The sequence below is a fragment of the Neoarius graeffei genome, chromosome 6, assembly GCF_027579695.1.
Source record: "Neoarius graeffei isolate fNeoGra1 chromosome 6, fNeoGra1.pri, whole genome shotgun sequence".
NCBI lineage: Eukaryota > Metazoa > Chordata > Actinopteri > Siluriformes > Ariidae > Neoarius > Neoarius graeffei.
In genome coordinates this window covers 101,692,856-101,713,554 of record NC_083574.1, presented here as the reverse complement: position 1 = coordinate 101,713,554, position 20,699 = coordinate 101,692,856, and the positions used below count along the sequence as shown (strand labels likewise).

The 20,699-nt window shown below is 45.9% G+C and overlaps 1 protein-coding gene across 1 annotated transcript in view; it reads left to right on the top strand.

Moving 5' to 3' along the window:
• LOC132888472 (NACHT, LRR and PYD domains-containing protein 12-like) overlaps positions 1-20,102 on the top strand; it is a 49,154-nt gene extending 29,052 nt beyond the window's left edge. The window contains exons 5-6 of the mRNA XM_060924518.1: positions 9,280-9,441; positions 19,476-20,102. Of these exons, the coding sequence (XP_060780501.1) occupies positions 9,280-9,441; positions 19,476-19,482 (169 nt within the window). The 3' untranslated portion in view covers positions 19,483-20,102. The remainder of the gene's footprint in view (positions 1-9,279; positions 9,442-19,475) is intronic.
• The last annotated feature ends 597 nt before the right edge of the window (positions 20,103-20,699 follow it).

The window sequence follows — 20,699 nt, the reverse complement described above, 5'->3', positions numbered from 1 at the left end:
TTATCACACCAACGAACCAGGTTCGAATCCCAGCAAAACCCTAACAGAAAGACTCCGTCTTACGTACTGGTTGACCAAGGGCACCCCAGCGTCCTCAGGGTCTCCTGCATCCTCTGACCATTCCCCGGCGTCCCTGGTCCCACGTGGCAGTCGACTTTATCACGGGTCTCCCTGAGTCACAAGGTAACACGGTCATTTTGGTCTTAGTTGACAGATTCTCCAAGGCCTGCCGCTTCATACCACTGTGCAAACTCCCCTCTGCTCTTGAAACTGCGAAACTTTTGTTTAATCATGTCTTCCGAGTCTTTGGTCTTCCACAGGACATCGTCTCAGACCGAGGGCCCCAGTTCTCCTCCCGAGTGTGGCACGGGTTCTGCAAGGTCATCAGAGCCACTGCCAGCCTCTCCTCTGGGTTTCACCCACAGTCCAATGGTCAGACGGAGAGGCTCAACCAGGACCTGGAAACCACCCTGCGAGGCCTGGCTATGGATAACCCGACATCGTGGAGCACCTGGCTGCCATGGGCGGAGTACGCCCACAACACCCTGCAGTCATCGGCCACCAAGCTGTCGCCATTCCAGTGCCAATTCGGGTTCCAGCCACCTCTGTTCCCGGACCAGGAGGAGGACGCGGGGGTGCCCTCGGTCAACCAATATGTGAGACTGTGTCGCAAGACCTGGAGCAAGGTCAGGAAGACCCTCATACAGACCTCCAGAACCAACCAGACTCAGGCCAACCACCATAGAAGACCTGCACACACTTTCCGCCCTGGGCAGCGTGTTTGGCTGTCCACTAAGGACCTTCCACTGCGGGTGGAGAACCGCAAGCTTGCTCCTCGCTACATTGGCCCCTTCAAGGTGGTGCGCAGGGTGAACCCTGTCTCCTACCGGCTCCAGTTGCCCCGGACTCTGAGGATCAACCCCACTTTCCATGTTTCCCTGTTACGGCCCGTACTGACGTCTACGTATGCCCCTGCCCCTAGGAACCCCCCACCCCCCCGCATCTTCCAGGGGCAGACTGTGTTCACTGTGAATCGCCTGCTTGACTCCCGCCGGGTCCGCGGCGGGTTGCAATATCTGGTGGACTGGGAGGGCTATGGTCCTGAGGAGCGCTGCTGGGTTCCTGCTCGGGATGTCCTTGATAAAGAACTATGTCGGGACTTCCATTCGGCCCATCCGGATCGCCCTGGGAACGTCAGGAGACGCTCCTAGAGGGGGGGGTCCTGTTAGGACTAGGACTGTTTTGGCCTCTAGAGGCCGCTGTTATTTCCTTTTCATGTCGTGTTTATTTTGGCCTCTAGAGGCCGCCACTGTTCCTGTGTTTTGTGTTTGTGTTAATTGCCTAATTATCTTCACCTGTGTCCTTAATTAGTTTGTCTATTTATACCCCTGAGTTCAGTCCTCTTGTCACGGAGTCTTTGTGCTGTTATGTTTATCTCCAGTTTCCTTTGTACTGTGTTTTTTTTGATCTTCTTAGCTTTTGAATTTTTGCACTTTGCTTTTCTTTTGGATTATACTCTTTGGTTTTTTTTTTCTTTTGTTTTGCCCTGTATATAGTGTATATAGTTTAAATAAACCTTTTGATTCTTTTTCTACTTCCACCTCACGCCTCTGCATTTGAGTCATCCCCCTGGTGGCCTAGTGGGGGTTTGCTGGATTATCACACCAACGAACCAGGTTCGAATCCCAGTAAAACCCTAACAAAAAGTAAAGAACAAACACAGAGCTCTTACAAACGTGGCGGCTATGTTGGCGCCTGCGCAGTGATTTTGTTTTTGTTTTTTTTGTGGGGGGACTGGTGAAGATAAACTGCCCTTTAGGTGTGAATGAGTGTGTAAAAGTGTGTGTGCATGGAGCCCTGCAATGGACGGTACATTAAAGAAAACCATCCTGTAATTCAACACAAGTTTTCTGACAGTAACACACACTGGCTCAGCACTAGTAAACAGCTGTAAACATCTGTCAGCACTAATACTGAACAGACGGTGAAAACTTAGTTTAAAAACTGTCGCTATTTTTAACAGTTTTAAAAGAGGCTAATATTACCCAAAATAATATTTAAATTTTATTTACATTTACTTCATCATTCCATCCTTTACACTTCTATCTTACAAATAAGAAAAGTCACAGCAGCTCACAAAAATACACTGAATTATCAGTCTAGTGATTGGCGTTGTTAACTTTCAGATAGAAGACATACAGTTCTATTTCGTTTCTCCTGACCGCCAGAGGCGGTGCTTTCAGCACATGGATATCCATCACACGAACGTGCAGGTCGAGTAATAGTAACAACAAAGTCACGTGTGACCTGGGTGACGTCACCCCGTGACCCCGGCATAAAGGACTGGTAAACCCAGGAAGTGACCTCTTACATCTTCTCGCGTTTGCAGGTTGCGAGTTGGAATTTGGACAAAGCGCTGTGGTAGTTTCGTTACCCGTAGGGTTGGGGCTGTGCTTATGCACCCTCCAAGAAACTGCGCTAAGTCCACCAACTCTTTTCTCTTGTCGTATTGATTTATTACTCCGTTAAGCTGAGCGCTCTCGCTCGGTGGAGTTAGCTGATTAGTCCTCCGGGGCGGTGTCCTCACCGCTGGAGGCCGGCTTGTCTTCATTGAGGTAAGCGGTTTTCATTCATTTAAATTAAAGCGGGGTTTCTCGCCGCTGTTTATCAGTTCTGTGGCGCACAGCGCCTATCCTTGTTAATATTATTAACCGCCTTATTTTGTGTAGCCTTGTCTCCGGCCTGCTCACAGGCCGGCGGTCTTGTGTGTTGTATTGTTTGTTACTCCGTTAAGCTGAGCGCTCTCGCTCGGTGGAGTTAGCTGATTAGTCCTCCGGGGCGGCGTCCTCACCGCTGGAGGCCGACTTGTCTTCATTCAGGTAAGCGGTTTTCATTCATTTAATTTAAAGCGGTGTTTCTCGCCGCTGTTTATCAGTTCTGTGGCGCACTGCGCCTATCTTTGTTAATATTATTAACCGCCTTATTTTGTGTAACCTTGTCTCCGGCCTGCTCACAGGCCGGCGGTCTTGTGTGTTGTATTCGTATTGTTACTCCGTTAAGCTGAGCGTTCTCGCTCGGTGGAGTTAGCTGACTAGCCCTCCGGGGCGGTGTCCTCGCCGCTGGAGGCTGGCTTATTGTCGCCCAGGTAAGCGGTTTTCATTCATCTAAATTAAAACGGTGTTTCTCGCCGCTGCTTATCAGTGCTGTGGCGCACGGCGCCTATCCTTGTTAATATTCCCGATCACGGGTGTGTTCGCCCGGTCGTTTTTCATTACCGCTTGATTGTTTATTTTGGGCTACTTACTGGGGGTGTTCTCGCCCTATTTTTTTAAGTTCCCTTCTGCCAGCCAGGCGTCATGGACCTATTCTCTCGCTGCGCCAACCGCCGGGTCCCCCTCGAACCGGAGGACGGCCACCGCGAGTGCCCCTCATGCCTGGGTATTGATCACCTGCGGCAGGGGCTGACGGACATGGCCTGCGCAGACTGCATGTGCCTGAGCGTGGCTGCGCGGACCGCCAGGCTGGCTCGGCTGGATCCTCCGTCTGACATCCCCCGGGCCTCGGGGGGACAGGACACGGTGTCGGCTGCAGCAGCGGGGCCCAGCAAGCGCCGTGGGCTCCCCCACACGTCTTCGCTTCTAAGGCGAAAAAGAAGCGCTCGGGCGATTTGGCTCAGAAGGTGGAGGTGATGTCCACCGAGCTGGAGGAGATGAAGGCCCTGCTGGCGAATCTTCAGCCTCCGCCACATGGGGCAGTGTTCCCGCAGCCACCCCTTCTGCCTGGCAGCCCGACTGTTCACCATCACCACCGCTTCTGTCACCGGCCGTTGATGCACGCGGCCTGGATGAACTGTCGATCTGGGCTTCGGAGAGCTTTGACTGCGGTGGGTCCGATGGTCACGACTCCACCTCTCCGGCCGGTTCCCAGGCCACCAGCCATGGCACCGTGGCAGCGTCGGAAGGCGGATGCTCACCCATCCAGCCAACGCTGAGGGCTGCATTGGCCCGTCTGGGGTTGGACACGCCCCGGTGGCCCAGCATCAGAGCGCTTTCTTCAGAGGTCCCGCATAGCCTTCCTCGTTGTCTGTTCCGCCCTCGGCCTCATACATCGAGGAGTTACAGAGGTGTTGGGCGGACCCTAGATGCCTTCCCACCTCCCTAGTGACTGCAGGGCCCTGGCGGCAATGCAGGACACCCCTACCTACGGCCTCCAGCAGATGCCCAACATTGAGAAGCGGCTTTCATTCATTTAAATTAAAGCGGTGTTTCTCACCGCTGTTTATCAGTTCTGTGGCGCACAGTGCCTATCCTTGTTAATATTATCAACCGCTTGTTTTGTGTAGCCTTGTCTCCGGCCTGCTCACGGGCCGGCTGTCTTGTGTGTTGTATTCGTATTGTTTGTTACTCCGTTAAGCTGAGCGCTCTCGCTCGGTGGAGTTAGCTGACTAGCCCTCCGAGGCGTGTCCTCGCTGCTGGAGGCCGGCTTGTTGTCGCTCAGGTAAGCGGTTTTCATTCATTTAAATTAAAGCGGTGTTTCTCGACGCTGTTTATCAGTTCTGTAGCGCACGGCGCCATCCTTGTTAATATTCCTGACCACGGGTGTGTTCGCCCGGTCGTTTATTTTTTATTTCCGCCTGATAGTTTGTTTTGGGCTACTTACTTGGGGCGTTCTCGCCCTATTTAAGTTCCCTTCTGCCAGCCAGGTGTCATGGACCCCCAGACGCTGGAGGGGACGAGCGCGGCATCACGGGAGCTGTGTGACGCGGCTCCAGGCCTTTGCCTACTCGTCGCGGGAACTGGGCCGGCTGATGTCGTATCTCACCCTCGGCCACCAGCAGATATGGCGGGCACAGTCCCCTCTGGCCGAGCCCGACCGGCGTGTGCTGCACTCTCTCCCTGTTGTCCCCGGGGAGCTGTTTGGCGAAGCCACTCAGCAAGCCCTGGATCGGAGTGCCCAGGTCATCTAGGCGTAACAGCAGTTCGCTGGCCCCCGCCAGGCCCACCTCCATGGCAATGCTGCCCAGTCCTTCAGGGGGCCCACACTGACTCTGTCTCGGCCACGCACCCGCCAGGAGACCAGACGAGTTGATGACTTTCGCCGCCCCACCACCTCCCGGACCCGCGGTGCCGCCCCCTACACCCAGTCCGCTCCTCGTCGCCCCATGGTGACCGACGGGGGCGCTCTGGACGGCGCTGACATCAGCGCGCCGGCGGTCGGCCGCTTTTCCAGCGAACAGCTACAAAGCTGGAGAGCGTTGACCCCTGGGTGCTGGTGACCCTCACCGAGGGTTACCGCATCCAGTTCTGCCGCCATCCACCACGTTTCATGGGGTCAAACACACCACCGTGAGCCATCCGGGGAAGTCCCTCGTCCTCCGGCAGGAAATCGCCACCCTCCTGGAGAAAGGAGCAGTCTCTCCCGTCAACAGGCAGAGACAGCAAGGTGGGTTCTACTCCAGGTATTTTCTGGTTCCGAAGGACGGCGGTACCCGCCCGATCCTCGACCTGAGGTCCCTCAATTCCCACTTGAGGACCATGAGATTCCGCATGCTGCGTACAGTGGATGTCTTACACCACATCCAGGCGGGCGACTGGTTTGTCACCTTCGACCTGAAAGACGCCTACTTCCATGCTCCCATTGTGCCACATCACAGGCAGTTCCTGCGGTTTGCCTTCGAGGGCCAGGCTTTCGAGTTCAATGTTCTGCCCTTTGGGATATCGCTGGCACCCCGTGTGTTCACCGGGTGTGCGGCATCGGCACCACTTCAGGCAAGGGGTTTGCGTGTCCTGCCTTACCTGGACGACTGGCTCGACTGTTCACGGTCAGCAGCTCAGGCCCGCACCAACATCACGACTGTGCTTTCGCATGTCGTAGAGCTGGGGCTCAGGGTGAATTACAAGAAGAGCTCGCTGGTGCCCAGCCAGGAGACGACTTTCTTGGGCATGCACCTGGATTCGAGGTCGTTGATGGTAACTCCCTCCCAGACCAGGATCCACAACATCCGCCTACTGCTTGGCCGCTTCGGACGGGGTAGGTCACTCGCCCTGAAGACCTTTCAGCGCCTGCTGGGCATGCTTACGGCAGCCTCCTCTCTGGTCCCGCTGGGACTCCTGGACTTACGCCGCTTCAGAGGTGGTTCAACGGTCTCCACCTCCACCCGGTGCTGCACGGGCACAGGCTCGTGAAGACGATGGATACTTTTTTTTCAGGCTCCTCCGTCCATGGAGGAGGGCTTACCTTTCGCGGGGTGTTCCGCCGGCGGCTATCCCCTCCCGGAGGGAGGTCATCACCACGGATGCTCCCCTGGGAAGCTGGGGTGCAGTCTGGCAATGCCGGACCGTCAGAGGCTACTGGAGTCCAGGGCAGCGACAGCAGCACATCAACGTGCTGGAGCTACGGGCTGTGTTCCTCGGCCTACAGCACTTCCTCCCAGGCCTGACCGGCAGACACGTTCTGGTGCAGACGGACAACGCTACGGTAGTGTACTACATCAACCACCAGGGAGGCACAAAGTCCCTCCAGTGCTTGGAAGTGGCTGGCCAACTTCTGCGGTGGGCCCATCGACATCTTTTGAGCCTGCGTGCCATGTACTTGCCAGGCACTGCCAACAGGGCAGCGGATCTGCTGTCCCGCCAGGACCCCGATCCCGGGGAATGGAGACTCAACCCAGCGGTGGTTCTCGCCATCTGGGAACGTTTTGGCAGGGCAGAGGTGGACCTCTTTGCCTGCCAGGAGTCGACACACTGCCCTCTGTGGTTCAGCCTCCACGGCCCCAGTCCCCTGGGCCAGGATGCGCTGGCGCATGCTTGGCCGAGGCAACTGCTGTATGCCTCCCCCCCCTCTGCTGCTGATCGTGCCAACCCTACACAGGGTTGCGACGGACCACCACGGGCTGCTGCTTGTCGCCCCCCCGGTGGCCGGGCCGAGTGTGGTTCCCAAGTTGCTGCAACTTCTGAACGGCGACCCCTGGTGCCTGCCAGTGAGGACGGACCTGCTATCACAGCTGGGAGGGCAGATCTGGCACCCGGATCCAGCCCGTCTGCAGCTCTGGGTATGGCCGCTGAAGGGCCAGACCCCCTGCGAGGTCCTTGTGAGCCGGCAGTGGTCAACACCATTGCAAGCTCTCGGGCACCCCCCACCAATGCCCTCTATGCCAACAGATGGAGGCTTTTCTCCAACTGGTGCTTAACTCGGGGGGGAGGAGCCTACATGCTGCCCCCTGCCGACCATTCGACTGTTCTGCCAGTCTCTGCTTTGATAAGGGTCTTACCCCTGCCACCATCAAGGTCTATGCAGCTGCCATCTCTGCTCAGCATGCCAGAGTTGGGGGAAGGACCGTGGGGTCCCACGCCTTGGTGGCACATTTCTTGAAGGGTGCTCTCCGGTTGAGACCCCCCCGACGGAGCCGGGTACCCACATGGGACCTTCACTTGGTGCTGCAGGCTCTCTGCAACGCACCGTTTTGAGCCCCTGCTCACGGCAGACATTTCATGGCTCTCCCTGAAGACTGCCTTTCTTCTGGCCATTACATCAACGAGGCGCGTCGGGGAACTACACGCGTTGTCAGTCAGTGGGGAGTGCCTGCAGTGGCACTCCGGCGACAGTGGGGTCACCCTGTGGCCTAAACCCCTCTTTCCTCCCGAAGACCCTCTCTGCTACCTTCGTCAACCAGCCCCTTAGCCTTGCGGCGTTCGAGGCGGGCCATGGTGAGAGGTCGGAACTTTTGTGCTCAGTTCGCGCCCTCAGGGTGTACGTGTCCCGTACAGAGGGCTTCCGTAGGAGCGACGCCCTGTTTCTGTGCCACACAGGGCCGAGGAAGGGTCTGGCGCTCTCTAAGCAGAGGCTATCCAAGTGGATAGTCGAGGCCATATTACATGCCTACAGGCACAGTGGCTCCCCGATTCCTCCGGCTGTCAGGGCGCACTCTGCACGGGGCGTGGTGGCCTCATGGGCATCACTGAAGGGCGTGCCCCTTTCAGACATACGCAGCACAGCCTCCTGGGCTTCCAGCTGCACCTTCACCAGGTTTTACCGTCTTAATGTCGTCCCACATAATCCTGTGGCGATGGCTGTCATTCCAGGCCCGTCGCAGCAGCACTGAGTACGGGTAGGCACTCCTCATGACCTGGTTGGTATTAGTCATCCATGTGCTGAAAGCACCGCCTCTGGCGGTCAGGAGAAACGAAATAGAACGAGGGTTATGTATATAACCGCGGTTCTATGAGTTTCGGATGACCGCCAGAGCTTGGCAGTCACTCGGAGTGTACACGAGAAGATTTGCCAAGAGGTCACTTCCTGGGTTTACCGGTCCTTTATGCCGGGGTCATGGGGTGACGTCACCCAGGTCACACGTGACTTTGTTGTTACTATTACTCGACCTGCACGTTCGTGTGATGGATATCCATGTGCTGAAAGCACCGCCTCTGGCGGTCATCCGAAACTCATAGAACCGCGGTTATATACATAACCCTCGTTTTGCATGTTTATGATTTTTGTTGTATTTAATTTGCTAAAGCTTTATATGTTCACATATGTTTCCTTACACTGAATGACAAAGGTGAAACTCGTATTGTGAAAGGAGCGGAAGTGGATGTGGTCGTTCGAGGGGAGGAAGGTGGAGGTTGCCATTAAAATGTGTCAATAAAACTTTTGAAGAGGGTCTTATTGTCATGTAACAGGCATAAGGTCCAAATAAGTTCACAAAAGGCAGCACAATTAGTGTGTGTGTGTGTGTGTGTGTGTGTGTGTGTGTGTGTGTTTTCTGGGGGGCAATGTAACCACAATACTCCCTTAGTGTACATGAGGTAACACTTGGATAAAAAGAAATCAGAATTAAAAAAAAAAATTCATCTCAGGTCTCTTTTCTTTTTTTCTGTCCTGATGGACTAAATGCCCTTTCCTTTCTGCAGACTGTGGAACAGCGTCAGTGAGAAATCCTGCACTGCTTTGGCTTCAGCTCTCTGTACAAATCCATCACACATCAGAGAGCTGGATCTGAGTGTGTGTAAACTGGGAGACTCAGGAGTGGAGAAGCTCTGTGATCTACTGAAGAAACACGAGTGTAAACTGGAGACACTGCGGTGAGTAACTCAGTGATGAAACACTGAACTGAGATCACAATCTTTAATAGTTTTCTGTGAATCAGAGCTTTCCAGATGCACACGAACAAAACTGACAAGATCTTCATCTCTGTATTAACATCTGTGTTTGTGTTACATTCACGATGAGTTCATGAATCTCTTCATGTTCACACGTACGTCATTATCTCCCTGTCTGCAGGTTATATCAGTGCAGAATAACAGAGAGAGGCGGTGCTGCTCTGACTGCAGCTCTGAACTCAAACTCCTCACATCTGAAAGAGCTGGATCTGAGAGGGAATGAACTAAAATATTCACTCACACAGCTCAAGGAGTTGCTGAAAAGTTCAGGAGGCCGGCTAAAGTAAGTGAACTTAACACACACAGGACTGAATGTATATTTCCTCTAAAATATAATGTACGAGCAAGAATGTCATGTCTGTTCGAGTAATGTAATGGGACAAATCAACAGAATGTACCGATGATAATCGTATTGACAGAAGCCAGGGGCGCCGCTAGAAATCTTGGACCCTATGAAAGATTACAATTTAGGGCCCCCCGGTAAAATTTTCAAGCGCAAGCAACTGAATTTGAAGTCTATTTTTGGCTGGCACTTCTACTTTACTATGCATGTGATCAGCTACCTAGCAAGTTTAGGTGATAGTTATTTGGTATATGAACATTTTAAATGCAGAACTGTCAGAATTAGACTGAATAGACTGTTGCCTTAAAATTAAAATTCCATGATATATATGGAAGATATATATATATTTTATTTTATGAGCAACTATTATTAGGCCACTCAGTAGCCTATGGAGTTCCTTCAATCCAAATGTTTGTGTTGAGAGAAACTGCATGCATCACTGTATCAGTATGGACTTATAACATTCTGTATGACATTATGGAGACTCCAGAGCCCTCCAGCAAACATCATCAATAATCAGGATTACAAAATGTATTCCTTTGTTTTCTCCATTTATTGACTTATTGTATGTGATCAAATGTATGCCTTGACGAATAACTACACTAGTTTTTTGATACAGTTACAGAGTGCACTGCAAGAAATCCACTAAGTGTTTTTGGTTTCTTTTAGGCATCACACATTTATTAGAAAACACAGCAAATGTTCAAATATTCAAGTTAAATACTTAGCAACAGTATCAATAAATCCACACATGAACAATAGCAATGATATCTATGACCACAGCTAATGTGTAAAATATTCAAGTTAAATACTTAACAATATCAACAAATCCACACATGAACAATGGCAAAACACCTAGACTTAATTATACAATAAAGATACCTATGAAAAAAGGTGATTTTTTTTTTTTCACACAGTGTTCTCAACTTTCATGGCCTGAACTATCCATAATGTGCAGAATACAGAATCTGTTATAAATCCACTGAGATACTACTGAGACAGTAATGCATGCAAGTTCTCTCAACACATGAACATTTTGATTGAATGAACTCCATACTAAGTTACCTAATAATAGTTGCTCATAAAAGAAAGAAATGTCTTTTCATTTTAATGTAAGTCTTAATAGTCTAATGCTGCTTACTGTAGCCTAGCAATTAAAATAGTTTTTAACCCTAAATCCTTTATTCATGGATTGTACTGCTCACCTCCTCCTAGGATTTGGGTTGAGGGCTGGGGTCCTATTCCTGAGGCTGAATCTGTGTATGTTGAGGGCACCTCATTAGTTTTGAAACCAGTTATTAGCACCAGTATCATGTACTGTAGGCTAGCCTAATATTTTACCTCACGTATTAGCCCAGTAGGCTAGTTTACTGCACAAGTTTAGCTAGTTCTGTGCACAGTGGCGTGCACAGACATTTTGGGGGGGCAAGTGCTCTGGGGGGGAAAAAGGGCACTTTTTTGCACATGTGGAACACCTTATTATAAAAGTCTGAGATTTAACCCTCCTCTTGTGTTCGGGTCGCCACTGACCCGTTTTAGTTTTTAAAGGTGTAAAACAACCACTTAATTTATTACATCAAGGCTTTTTGACTTTGCCAGGAATCTCTAGTTGAACAAAATAGAAAAAGAAATTTTTGTTTTCCTAAATCTGAAAATGGTCTAGCAAATAATATAATACTTATGTGCAGTTGTTTCTGTATGCGACGGGCTACTTCACGACAAAATTACAGCTTGGGCTTAGAGGGCAAACAATACATTTTCACTCGATTCATGTGTTACCTGGCTGGTGGGGCAGGGGAAGAGCTGACTGACTGCCCGATGTGTTGTCTGCGCTACGACAAGGCCGTGGCTTCCAGGACGCTATGCTGCTGCAACCTCACATTGAATGCACTGCACGCTTGTTCACATGACAGAGCAAGAGAGACAGAGGTCCGGTGTGTGTGCGGAGGGGGCACACATCGGGACATTATTTTCACACACTCTTTTAATGCCGCGGCTTTTCTAAAAGATCATGTCGACATTGGCCTCAGTAAACTGTAAAAAAAAAAATTTCAAAAGGGCACTTTTTTGGACAGCAGGCAGAGGGGCAGGTGCTTGAGCACCACCTCGTGTCTCTGTGCACCCCACTGTCTGTGCAGACCTTCTACATTAGTCATCTGATCTTCCATGGCAATAAACGTGAAGTATTTAAATAAAATGACACTGCACTGCTGATTGAAAAGGCAAGGCAAGTTTATTTATATAGCACATTTCATACACAGTTGCAGTTCAATGTGCTTTACAGAGGTAAAAGCAAAACAGTAAACAATAGAAAATAAAATTACATAAAATAATTTTATTTTTATTCTAATATATAAGAATTAAACAATTAATTAAAAGAAATATAATAAGAATTAAACAATAGTAAAAATAAAATAATAAAATGAAGTAGAAGTTCAAATAGGGGGAGAAAAAGAAAAAAAAGAAACCAGCAGAAAAAATAGAATAAAGTTAAAGTAAATTTGAAATATGCAGAGACTGTAAAAGTAAAGATTATAAAACATGTAAAAAAGACAATATTAATTATTTAACAGAAAGCATCTGAGAACAGCTTGGTCTTTAACCTAGATTTGAAGCTGCCAACAGCAGGAGCATTTTTGATGTCCTCTGGGAGTTGGTTCCATAGCTGCACTGCATAGTAGCTAAAAGCTGCTTCACCATACTTTGTTTTAACAACAGGTTTTAATAGTAAATTTTTCTGTTTCGATCTGGTAGATCTGATTGGGTTTGGCCGCTGCAACATATCAGAGAGGTAATTGGGCCCTGTACCATTTAGAGATTTGTATACTAGCAGCAATGCTTTAAAGTCAATTCTGTAGCTTACTGGAAGCCAGTGAAGGGACCTTAGAATTGGAGTAATGTGCTCTGTTCTTTTTGTTCGTGTGAGAACCCTAGCCGCTGCATTTTGAACCAGCTGAAGTCGTTTGATGGTCTTTTTTGGCAGGCCTGTGAAAAGGCCATTGCAGTAATCAACCCTACTAGAGATGAAGGCATGTATCAGTTTTTCCAGATCATTTTTTGACACAAGTCCTCTTAGTTTGGAAATGTTTTTTAGGTGATAAAATGCCGTTTTAGTGATTGCTTTCATGTGACTGTCAAAGTTTAACTCGCTGTCAATGAAAACACCAAGATTTTTAACCATTTCTTTAGTTTTAATCCCTTTTGTGTCAAGAATAGTGGTAATCCTGAGTCTTTCATCTTTTTTTCCAAATAGAATTACTTCTGTTTTATCTGTGTTCAGCTGAAGAAAATTTTGTGACATCCAGCTGTTGATTTGGTCGATACACTGGTAGAGACATTCAAGGGGGGCATAATCATTAGGTGATAAAGCAAGATAAATTTGGGTATCATCTGCATAGCAGTGATACAGAATTGAATTGTTATTGATAATTTGCCCAAGTGGGAGCATATAAAGGTTGAAAAGTAATGGTCCAAGAATCGACCCCTGGGGGACACCACAGGTCAAGAACATTGACGTTGAGGAACAATTTCCCATGGTAACAAAGAAGCTTCTATCTTTTAAGTATGAATTTAACCAATTGATAACTTTACCAGTCAATCCAACCCAGTGTTCAAGTCGATATAGCAGTATGTTGTGATCAACAGTATCAAAAGCTGCACTGAGGTCCAGTAATACCAGGACCGATGTTTTGCCTGCATCAGTATTAAGACATATGTCATTTATAACTTTAATCAGCGCTGTTTCAGTGCTATGATTGGCACGAAATCCTGACTGAAAATTATCAAAACGGCTGTTTGATATCAAGAAGGCAGTTAATTGATTGAAGACAATTTTTTCAAGGATTTTCCCGATGAATGGTAGATTTGATATTGGCCTGTAGTTATTTAATACTGAAGGATCCAGATTATTTTTTTTAAGTAGGGGCTTTACAACGGCTTTTTTCAGGGACACAGGAACAACGCCAGTCTCTAGGGATGTATTTATAATTTGAAGCACATCTGTAATTATAAGATGAAGAACAGACTTAAAAAAGTTGGTGGGCAGAATGTCCAATTCAGATGTTGAGGAACTGAGATTTTGTACAGTTTTTTCAAGAGTCTCATAATCAATTAAACAAAATTCTGACATTGTGTTGAAGTTATCTATCTGTGTCATTGGTGATTGCAGTTTTTCAATTTTTTGCAACTGAGATATATTATGAGCAATATTCTGCCGTATTTTATCAATTTTACCTTTGAAGAAGGATGCAAACTCATTGCATTTATTAACTGAGAGAAGTTCAGGTGCTAATTGTGGTGGGGGATTAGTTAGCTTCTCTACTGCTGAAAATAGCACACGGGCATTGTTCATATTCCTGCTGATGATGTTGGAGAAGAAAGACTGTCTTGCTTTATGAATTTCATAATTATAATTACAAAGCATCTCTTAATGGATTTGATAATGGATGTGAAGTTTAGATTTGTGCCATTTTCTTTCAGTCTTTCTACATTCTCTCTTTAGCAGTTTAACAGCCGGGTATTGCTTCCATGGTGCTTTCTGCTTATCATTGACTCTTTTTTTTATTTTGAATGGAGCAATATCATCCATAATTTGGGTCATATTTAAATTAAAAATTTCCAGTAAATCATCTACAGAGTCTGACATTTTGGTTGAGTTCTGAGAGAGAGCTTGCTCAAAGAGAGCACATGTGTTGTCGTTTATGACTCTCCTACCCATAGTCATTGAGCTGTTCTGAATGTGAGGAGACGTAGAAACATCAGAGAAAACACAGAAATGATCGGATAAGGCAAGATCAACAACAGTAGTAGAAACAGTAAGACCCTTTGTGATGACGAGGTCAAGGGTATGACCACGAGAGTGGGTCGGCCCCTGTACATGTTGTACTAGGTTGAAGTTGTCAATAAGTGCAAGTAGTTCTCTGACATAAGTGTTATCAGTATTATCTACATGCAAATTAAAATCCTCAGATATAATAAGACAATCAAACTCTAAGCAAATGACTGACAACAGTTCACCAAACTCTTCAAGAAAGACTTTGGCTGAATGTCTCGGAGGCCTATAAATAGTTAATAATAATGTTAGGAGAGCATGTAACAAGTGCACATAAGTGTTCAAAGGACGTAAAATCACCAAGTGAGGATTGTTTACATTGAAAAGAGACTTTGAATATATTTGCGATCCCTCCACCTTTCCCTTGTCGGGTAACATTCAAAAAATTAAAATTTGGGGGAGCTGCTTCAATAAGGGTGGTAGCACTATTTGCTTGATCCAGCCAAGTTTCAGTTAGAAGCAAAAAATCAAGATTGTGTTTGCAAATAAGATCATTAATTAAAAATGACTTGTTTAAAAGTGATCTAACGTTCAGAAGAGCTAGCTTTACAGAAAGTCTAGAAGTAATATCTGCTTGTGCACTCTGATGTTGTTTTAAAACAGGAAGGAGATTAGATTGGTTTACCCCCAGGGTTAAATGTGCTCTATGTTTTCTATTTCTTATCAACACAGGAATAGAGAATGGCATAGGCACATTGGGTCCCTGCTGGTTTTCAAAACTACACCCATTTGCAGGGACCCAGAGTACATCAAACAAGACTTTCTAAATGTTCCATTTGGTTTGAGGGTGAAAGGATTGGAGATGACATGTACCTTTTGGATGGTGAAAAAGATTTGTAGCCAGCTGAAAGTCCTGGGCGAACACAATTTTGATGAACTGGGTACACTGCTTGTCGCGACAGATTTGGGCTGGAAAAAAAGAGTGTAGCCATTGGGAGCAATTTTTTCATGCTATTTGGGAAATCCATCCTGGGGGAAGATGGAGATGGCGAAATGAAGTCAGAAGAGCGAGAAATTGGTGAGTTCTTTGTAAAGCAGTTTTGTCTCTGATTTTTGGCAGTCTGTCTTTGAATCTTGGCAGTCTGGCAGGTCAGATGTCTGTGTGTCCTTGATGACGACTTGCAAAGATGATTGTTTAGGCTTTGCAGAGGTATTGTTTTTTGTAACTATGTCAGTCTGCGACATCTTATCAACTGTTTTCCTCAATGCTGGCTGAGAAAAGATTGCAAGTCTGTAATGGTCTACTAAGACTTTGGCTCCAATCCAGCTGAGTTCAGTGCTATTTGGCTTGTAGAATTCTCTGCGATTCCAGAAAAGGTTAAAATTGTCTATGAAGTTCATACCAAATGAAAAACAAGTTTTTTCCAAGCCAGGTGTTAAGACTGAAGAGTCGAGAAAATGCAAAACTTCCTCTCGCTGGAAGTGGGCCGCTAATAAAAGATTGTATTCCAGTCTTATAGAGCTCAGAAAAAAGTTTTCTGAAATCATCTTGGACAAACAGCTGTTCTCTGAAAACATGATTTGCTCCCACATGCACAACAATACGTTTAATAGTTTTATGCTCGGACATGAGTTTCAAAATGCTGTCTTTGGTGTCAGAGATGGATGCATTTGGAAGGCAGCAAATAATCATCCCATGACCTTTTAATTGTCTTACAGTGGAATCACCAACAACAAGGGTTGTGGGATCAGGTGGTGTTACGAGCTGCTTTTTGCCTCTTCCCACAGCTCTTCGATCTTGGTGCGATCTCTTTTTACGATGCGTTTGTCCGCTTGAAAAATCCTCTTCCACATCCCTGAGGCATTCAAATTTGTTCTGAAGCCTTATGGGCTGTGGATTTTCCATAGGATTGTAGATCCTATTGTAATTTGTAGAACGAGCTGGTGTTGAAGTAATTACTCTTCTGTTTTTATTTTTGGGCTTGCCACCCATCATTTGCCAATTTTCTGTACTCACATTTTGCCCAGCTTGATTGATGATTTCATCCACTCGATCTGCAATGCCTTCGGTCTGTCGGAGTGTAATCTCTGCATTCTCAGCCACTGTTTCTGTACTCCTTTCCTGAGATATCGCTTTTAATTCGTCCGTCTTTGGCATAGCATCAATCTTTGATTCCAGAATAGAAATCCTCTCTTCTAGTTCCATGCATTTTCTGCAGGATTTTTTGCCCCCTGGCATTTTGTTTTAAAAACTAACTTCTTATAAAGATGAAAAAATAGTGGAAATTAAATTAAAATTAAATTAAAAGCTTATAAAGATGAAAAATAAAATGAAAAAATAGTGGAAATTAAATGAGAAAGTAAAGTATAAAAATAAAGATCAAGAAAGCAGGCGCAAAGCAAAGAAGCATCCTACTCGCTTGAGTAGGAGGAGCAGAAAAAAACCATTCCCCACAACTGAATGAATAAAGCAAGATGTGTACAAAAGTGAACACTTTAATGGAAGGTGCAACAAGCTGTTCAACACAGCAATATGGCCAAACTGTCAGAATGGTATGTTAAACAGAAAGAAAAAAAAGAGACAAGTGATTTGAGAATATATACTACGGAAGCCGCGAGAGGCCCTTCATATAATCCTTTTTTTTTATTCACCTTGTTATCCCGAGATAACGACATAATTAATTCAGGATCTCGAGAAAACAACACAACTAATTCGAGATCTCGAGAAAAAAACGTTATTCCGAGATCTCGAGAAAACAAAACAATTATTTCATGATCTCGAGTAAACAGCTGAGAAATGGTTCATTCAGGTGCGCCAAGAGACTTGTGATATGCTGACTTTGGGGCTATTTCTCATTCTGTATAGATGCAACTTTGGTCATTAGAATGTCTGGAATAATCGATCACCTAATAAGGCAATATTTTGATCAGGGGTTGACACAGGGAGAGATTGCATTAAGTCTTTTAATAAGGGATAATTTCAAAATTAGTCCGCGGCACCTCCGCAGAAGACTGGCCCGGCTTCGTCTCTACCGACGGAGATACAGTGATCCAGCTGAGATCATGAAATAATTTTGTTTTCTCGAGATCTCGGAATAACGGTTTTGTTTTCTCGAGATCTCGAATTAGTTGTTGTTTTCTCGAGATCCTGAATTCATTATGTCGTTATCTCGGGATAACAAGGTGAATAAAAAAAGATTATATGAAGGGCCTCTCACGGCTTCCGTAAATATACACTCAAACAAAACAGCAATAAAAGAGGAGAGGGGCGACAGCCCGAGGAAAGCCCCCACAGGAGCGCACAGCATTTGCAACATAGGCTACCCAACTCAGTACAAGAACAAAACACTTACAGCGTGTGCAGTAGGCTTCGTGCGCATTGTTCTGCATCGGAGGAAGGGGTAGGTGCCCTGTAAATCTTTGGAAAAGGTACATTTTCTTTTCGGCATAATTGCTGCGACATTACTGCTGCTAGCTGCTAGACAAAGAACATTTGCGGCAGTTAATGTTTATTTTATTGTTGCATGGCAACACGTTCTGTTGTCTGGAATAATGTGGCTAAATAAACACCCATGCCACAGGGCCAGGGGGCAGTAACCAGGAAAGTTTGCGATTCCTGTCAATTCATCAAAATAGTAAATGCAGACATTTCTCCACTAATGATTCCCACGCTGCTCAGTCGCAAACGTCGCGAGTGGCGAAAACCGGGACATATCCGTGTCCCGACAGACTTTTGTCGGGACTTGGGACACACAACCCCAAATCGGGACTGTCCCGGTAAAACCGGGACATCTGGTCACCCTAGGTTAAAATGAAATCTGCTAGTCTATCATTAGCTAGCATGCTGTAATGGCATCGAGTGTCAGTGAATAATAGACTACCTTTCTTTGGGAAAAACTGAGTCACCAATTGTCGACCCTTTTTCTCCCTTTCTGCTGCTTCTCCTTCCGTTTTTGAAATCCGGACTTCATAATTTATCTCACCACCATCACACCTGCTCCTGCTTAGCAACTTCTAGAATGTTGCTCTGTTGCGCACGGAGAAAAACCGGCAGCTGATCTGAGCTGCGCTAATAGCGGCGCTGTGCTAATAGCGCTGTGCACACACGGAGCTACACATTTCACTGTCCCCGCCCAGAATCAGACTGTACCATTAGTAAAAAGGGAGGAGGGGTGAAATGACAATATCATAAATAATTCAAGGATATAGCAAATCATAACCATGTATAATTTGCATATTTTAACAGATGAAATGAAATATTTTATTTCAAAAACTTACACAAGGCAATACTATTAAAATAATATTAATATCCCTCACAGGCCCCCCTGTCAGTGCCAGGCCCTTAGAATCGTCCTAACCCCCCCCCCCCCCCCCAGCACCGCCCCTGACAGAAGCGCATAGAATATCCCATCAGAACTCAAGATCAGAATTCAAACATAATGCTAACAATCACTGCATGCTAATTTAGTTGTGGCTGTAATTTGATTCGAGTACACTAAGTACACTTTGAACTGAGCTGTTACTGTTCTACACAGAAATACCACTGCAGTTTTACTTTCATTTCAGCAGGAATAACAGCTTACACGAGTCCAACATGCTCTAAACTCACTCACTCTCACACACACAATGATCAACTGTTCATTCACATTTTTTATACTGTATTTACTGAAGTGCAAATGTGATTTAACCAAATGTGATTTATTTTAAATATTTTAATAAAGTCATAATTACAAGGGAAAACAGATATAGTTCCTCTCATCTCATCTCATTATCTCTAGCCACTTTATCCTGTTCTACAGGGTCACAGGCAAGCTGGAGCCTATCCCAGCTGACTACGGGCGAAAGGCGGGGTACACCCTGGACAAGTCGCCAGGTCATCACAGGGCTGACACATAGACACAGACAACCATTCACACTCACATTCACACCTACGCTCAATTTAGAGTCACCAGTTAACCTAACCTGCATGTCTTTGGACTGTGGGGGAAACCGGAGCACCCGGAGGAAACCCACACGGACACGGGGAGAACATGCAAACTCCACACAGAAAGGCCCTCGTCGGCCACGGGGCTCAAACCTGGACCTTCTTGCTGTGAGGCGACAGCGCTAACCACTACACCACCCAGATATAGTTCCTGAGTAAGATAATGTATATGGATCACAATGTTGAAACATGTATTTTTTTTCTGTTTTCATCTTACAGATATTAGACCACATGGGAGAAAATGAAAGCTCTTGGGTTTGCTATTACACATTACATCCCTGGTATTAGAAATTCTGATCAGCAGCCGACTTTAGAAAGTGAGTCGTCGACACTGCAGCATGACCAAAGAGAGGGAAAAATGGAACTCGTCCCACAGTGAGGAAGCAGTGTGGACAATGTCTCCAGCGAGCCAGACCAGGGCAGGAGGGGGAACACAACAAAAGACTGCACAGAGAAAAGTCACACCAGTAGTTCACAGAATCTACAAAATAAAGGCTACACAAGCGTTCCCACCTCCAAACCACAAAACAACATGGACTAGAAAAGAACAAAAAAACTCCCTCACCAATACGGGCTACAAACATCCTGGTGACTGACGCTCAGATTTCATTCAGTCCATTTACTGAAAAGGAAGTTTGTTCTGGTTTCTGTTCCTTTCTTCTGCAAAGGAACTTTCAGAGCTGAACACAGTGAACGGGTTTGTTTAATAAATATCACATGGACAACTTCATTTGTAATGAAAGCACCGATAACCCTCACTCTCTAATCCAACACACACTGAAACACACATTATGGGAAGAATGTTAGAAAGTCGGACTCTGCTGTCGTTCTCATTCACACACATACAGACTTTTTGTTTGTTTTTTAATAAATTAATTTTGTTACTAAAATATACTTATAATTTTTTTAAATATATGGAATATTCTTCTGTCTTTACACTAAGGCTACAATGAACAATTTTTTAAATTAATTTTTTTAATTAGTTGATTGTACTAATGATTTTTTTTAAATTAATCTATTGATTATTTTTTTATTAGTCAATTAATCCTTTGGTGAGCGTATCAATAAATAATAACCATAACTTCTACCTTTTAATCTTTCAAACTTTTATTCAAATATTCTCATAAAAATACTTTAACACTTCCTGAGACACAAAAATCAGTGACATTTTCACATGAAATCTATGAATGAAGGAGCCATTTCAGACTAACTTTTACCTCATGATATTATTCATCACAACACTTTAGATTTATGCAGTGTAGGCCTCATTAGGAAAGATGTTGTTTACGATATCATGCTATTAATTACCGTAAATAGTGCCGAGTTGGATTTATTTCAACGGCTCGTGCTGATTGTAATCAGAAATGAACTTGTATTATTTATCTGTAAAAGGTTTGTTTATACTGACTGACAGTGTAATGTTAATGGAAATTACCTGCTTAC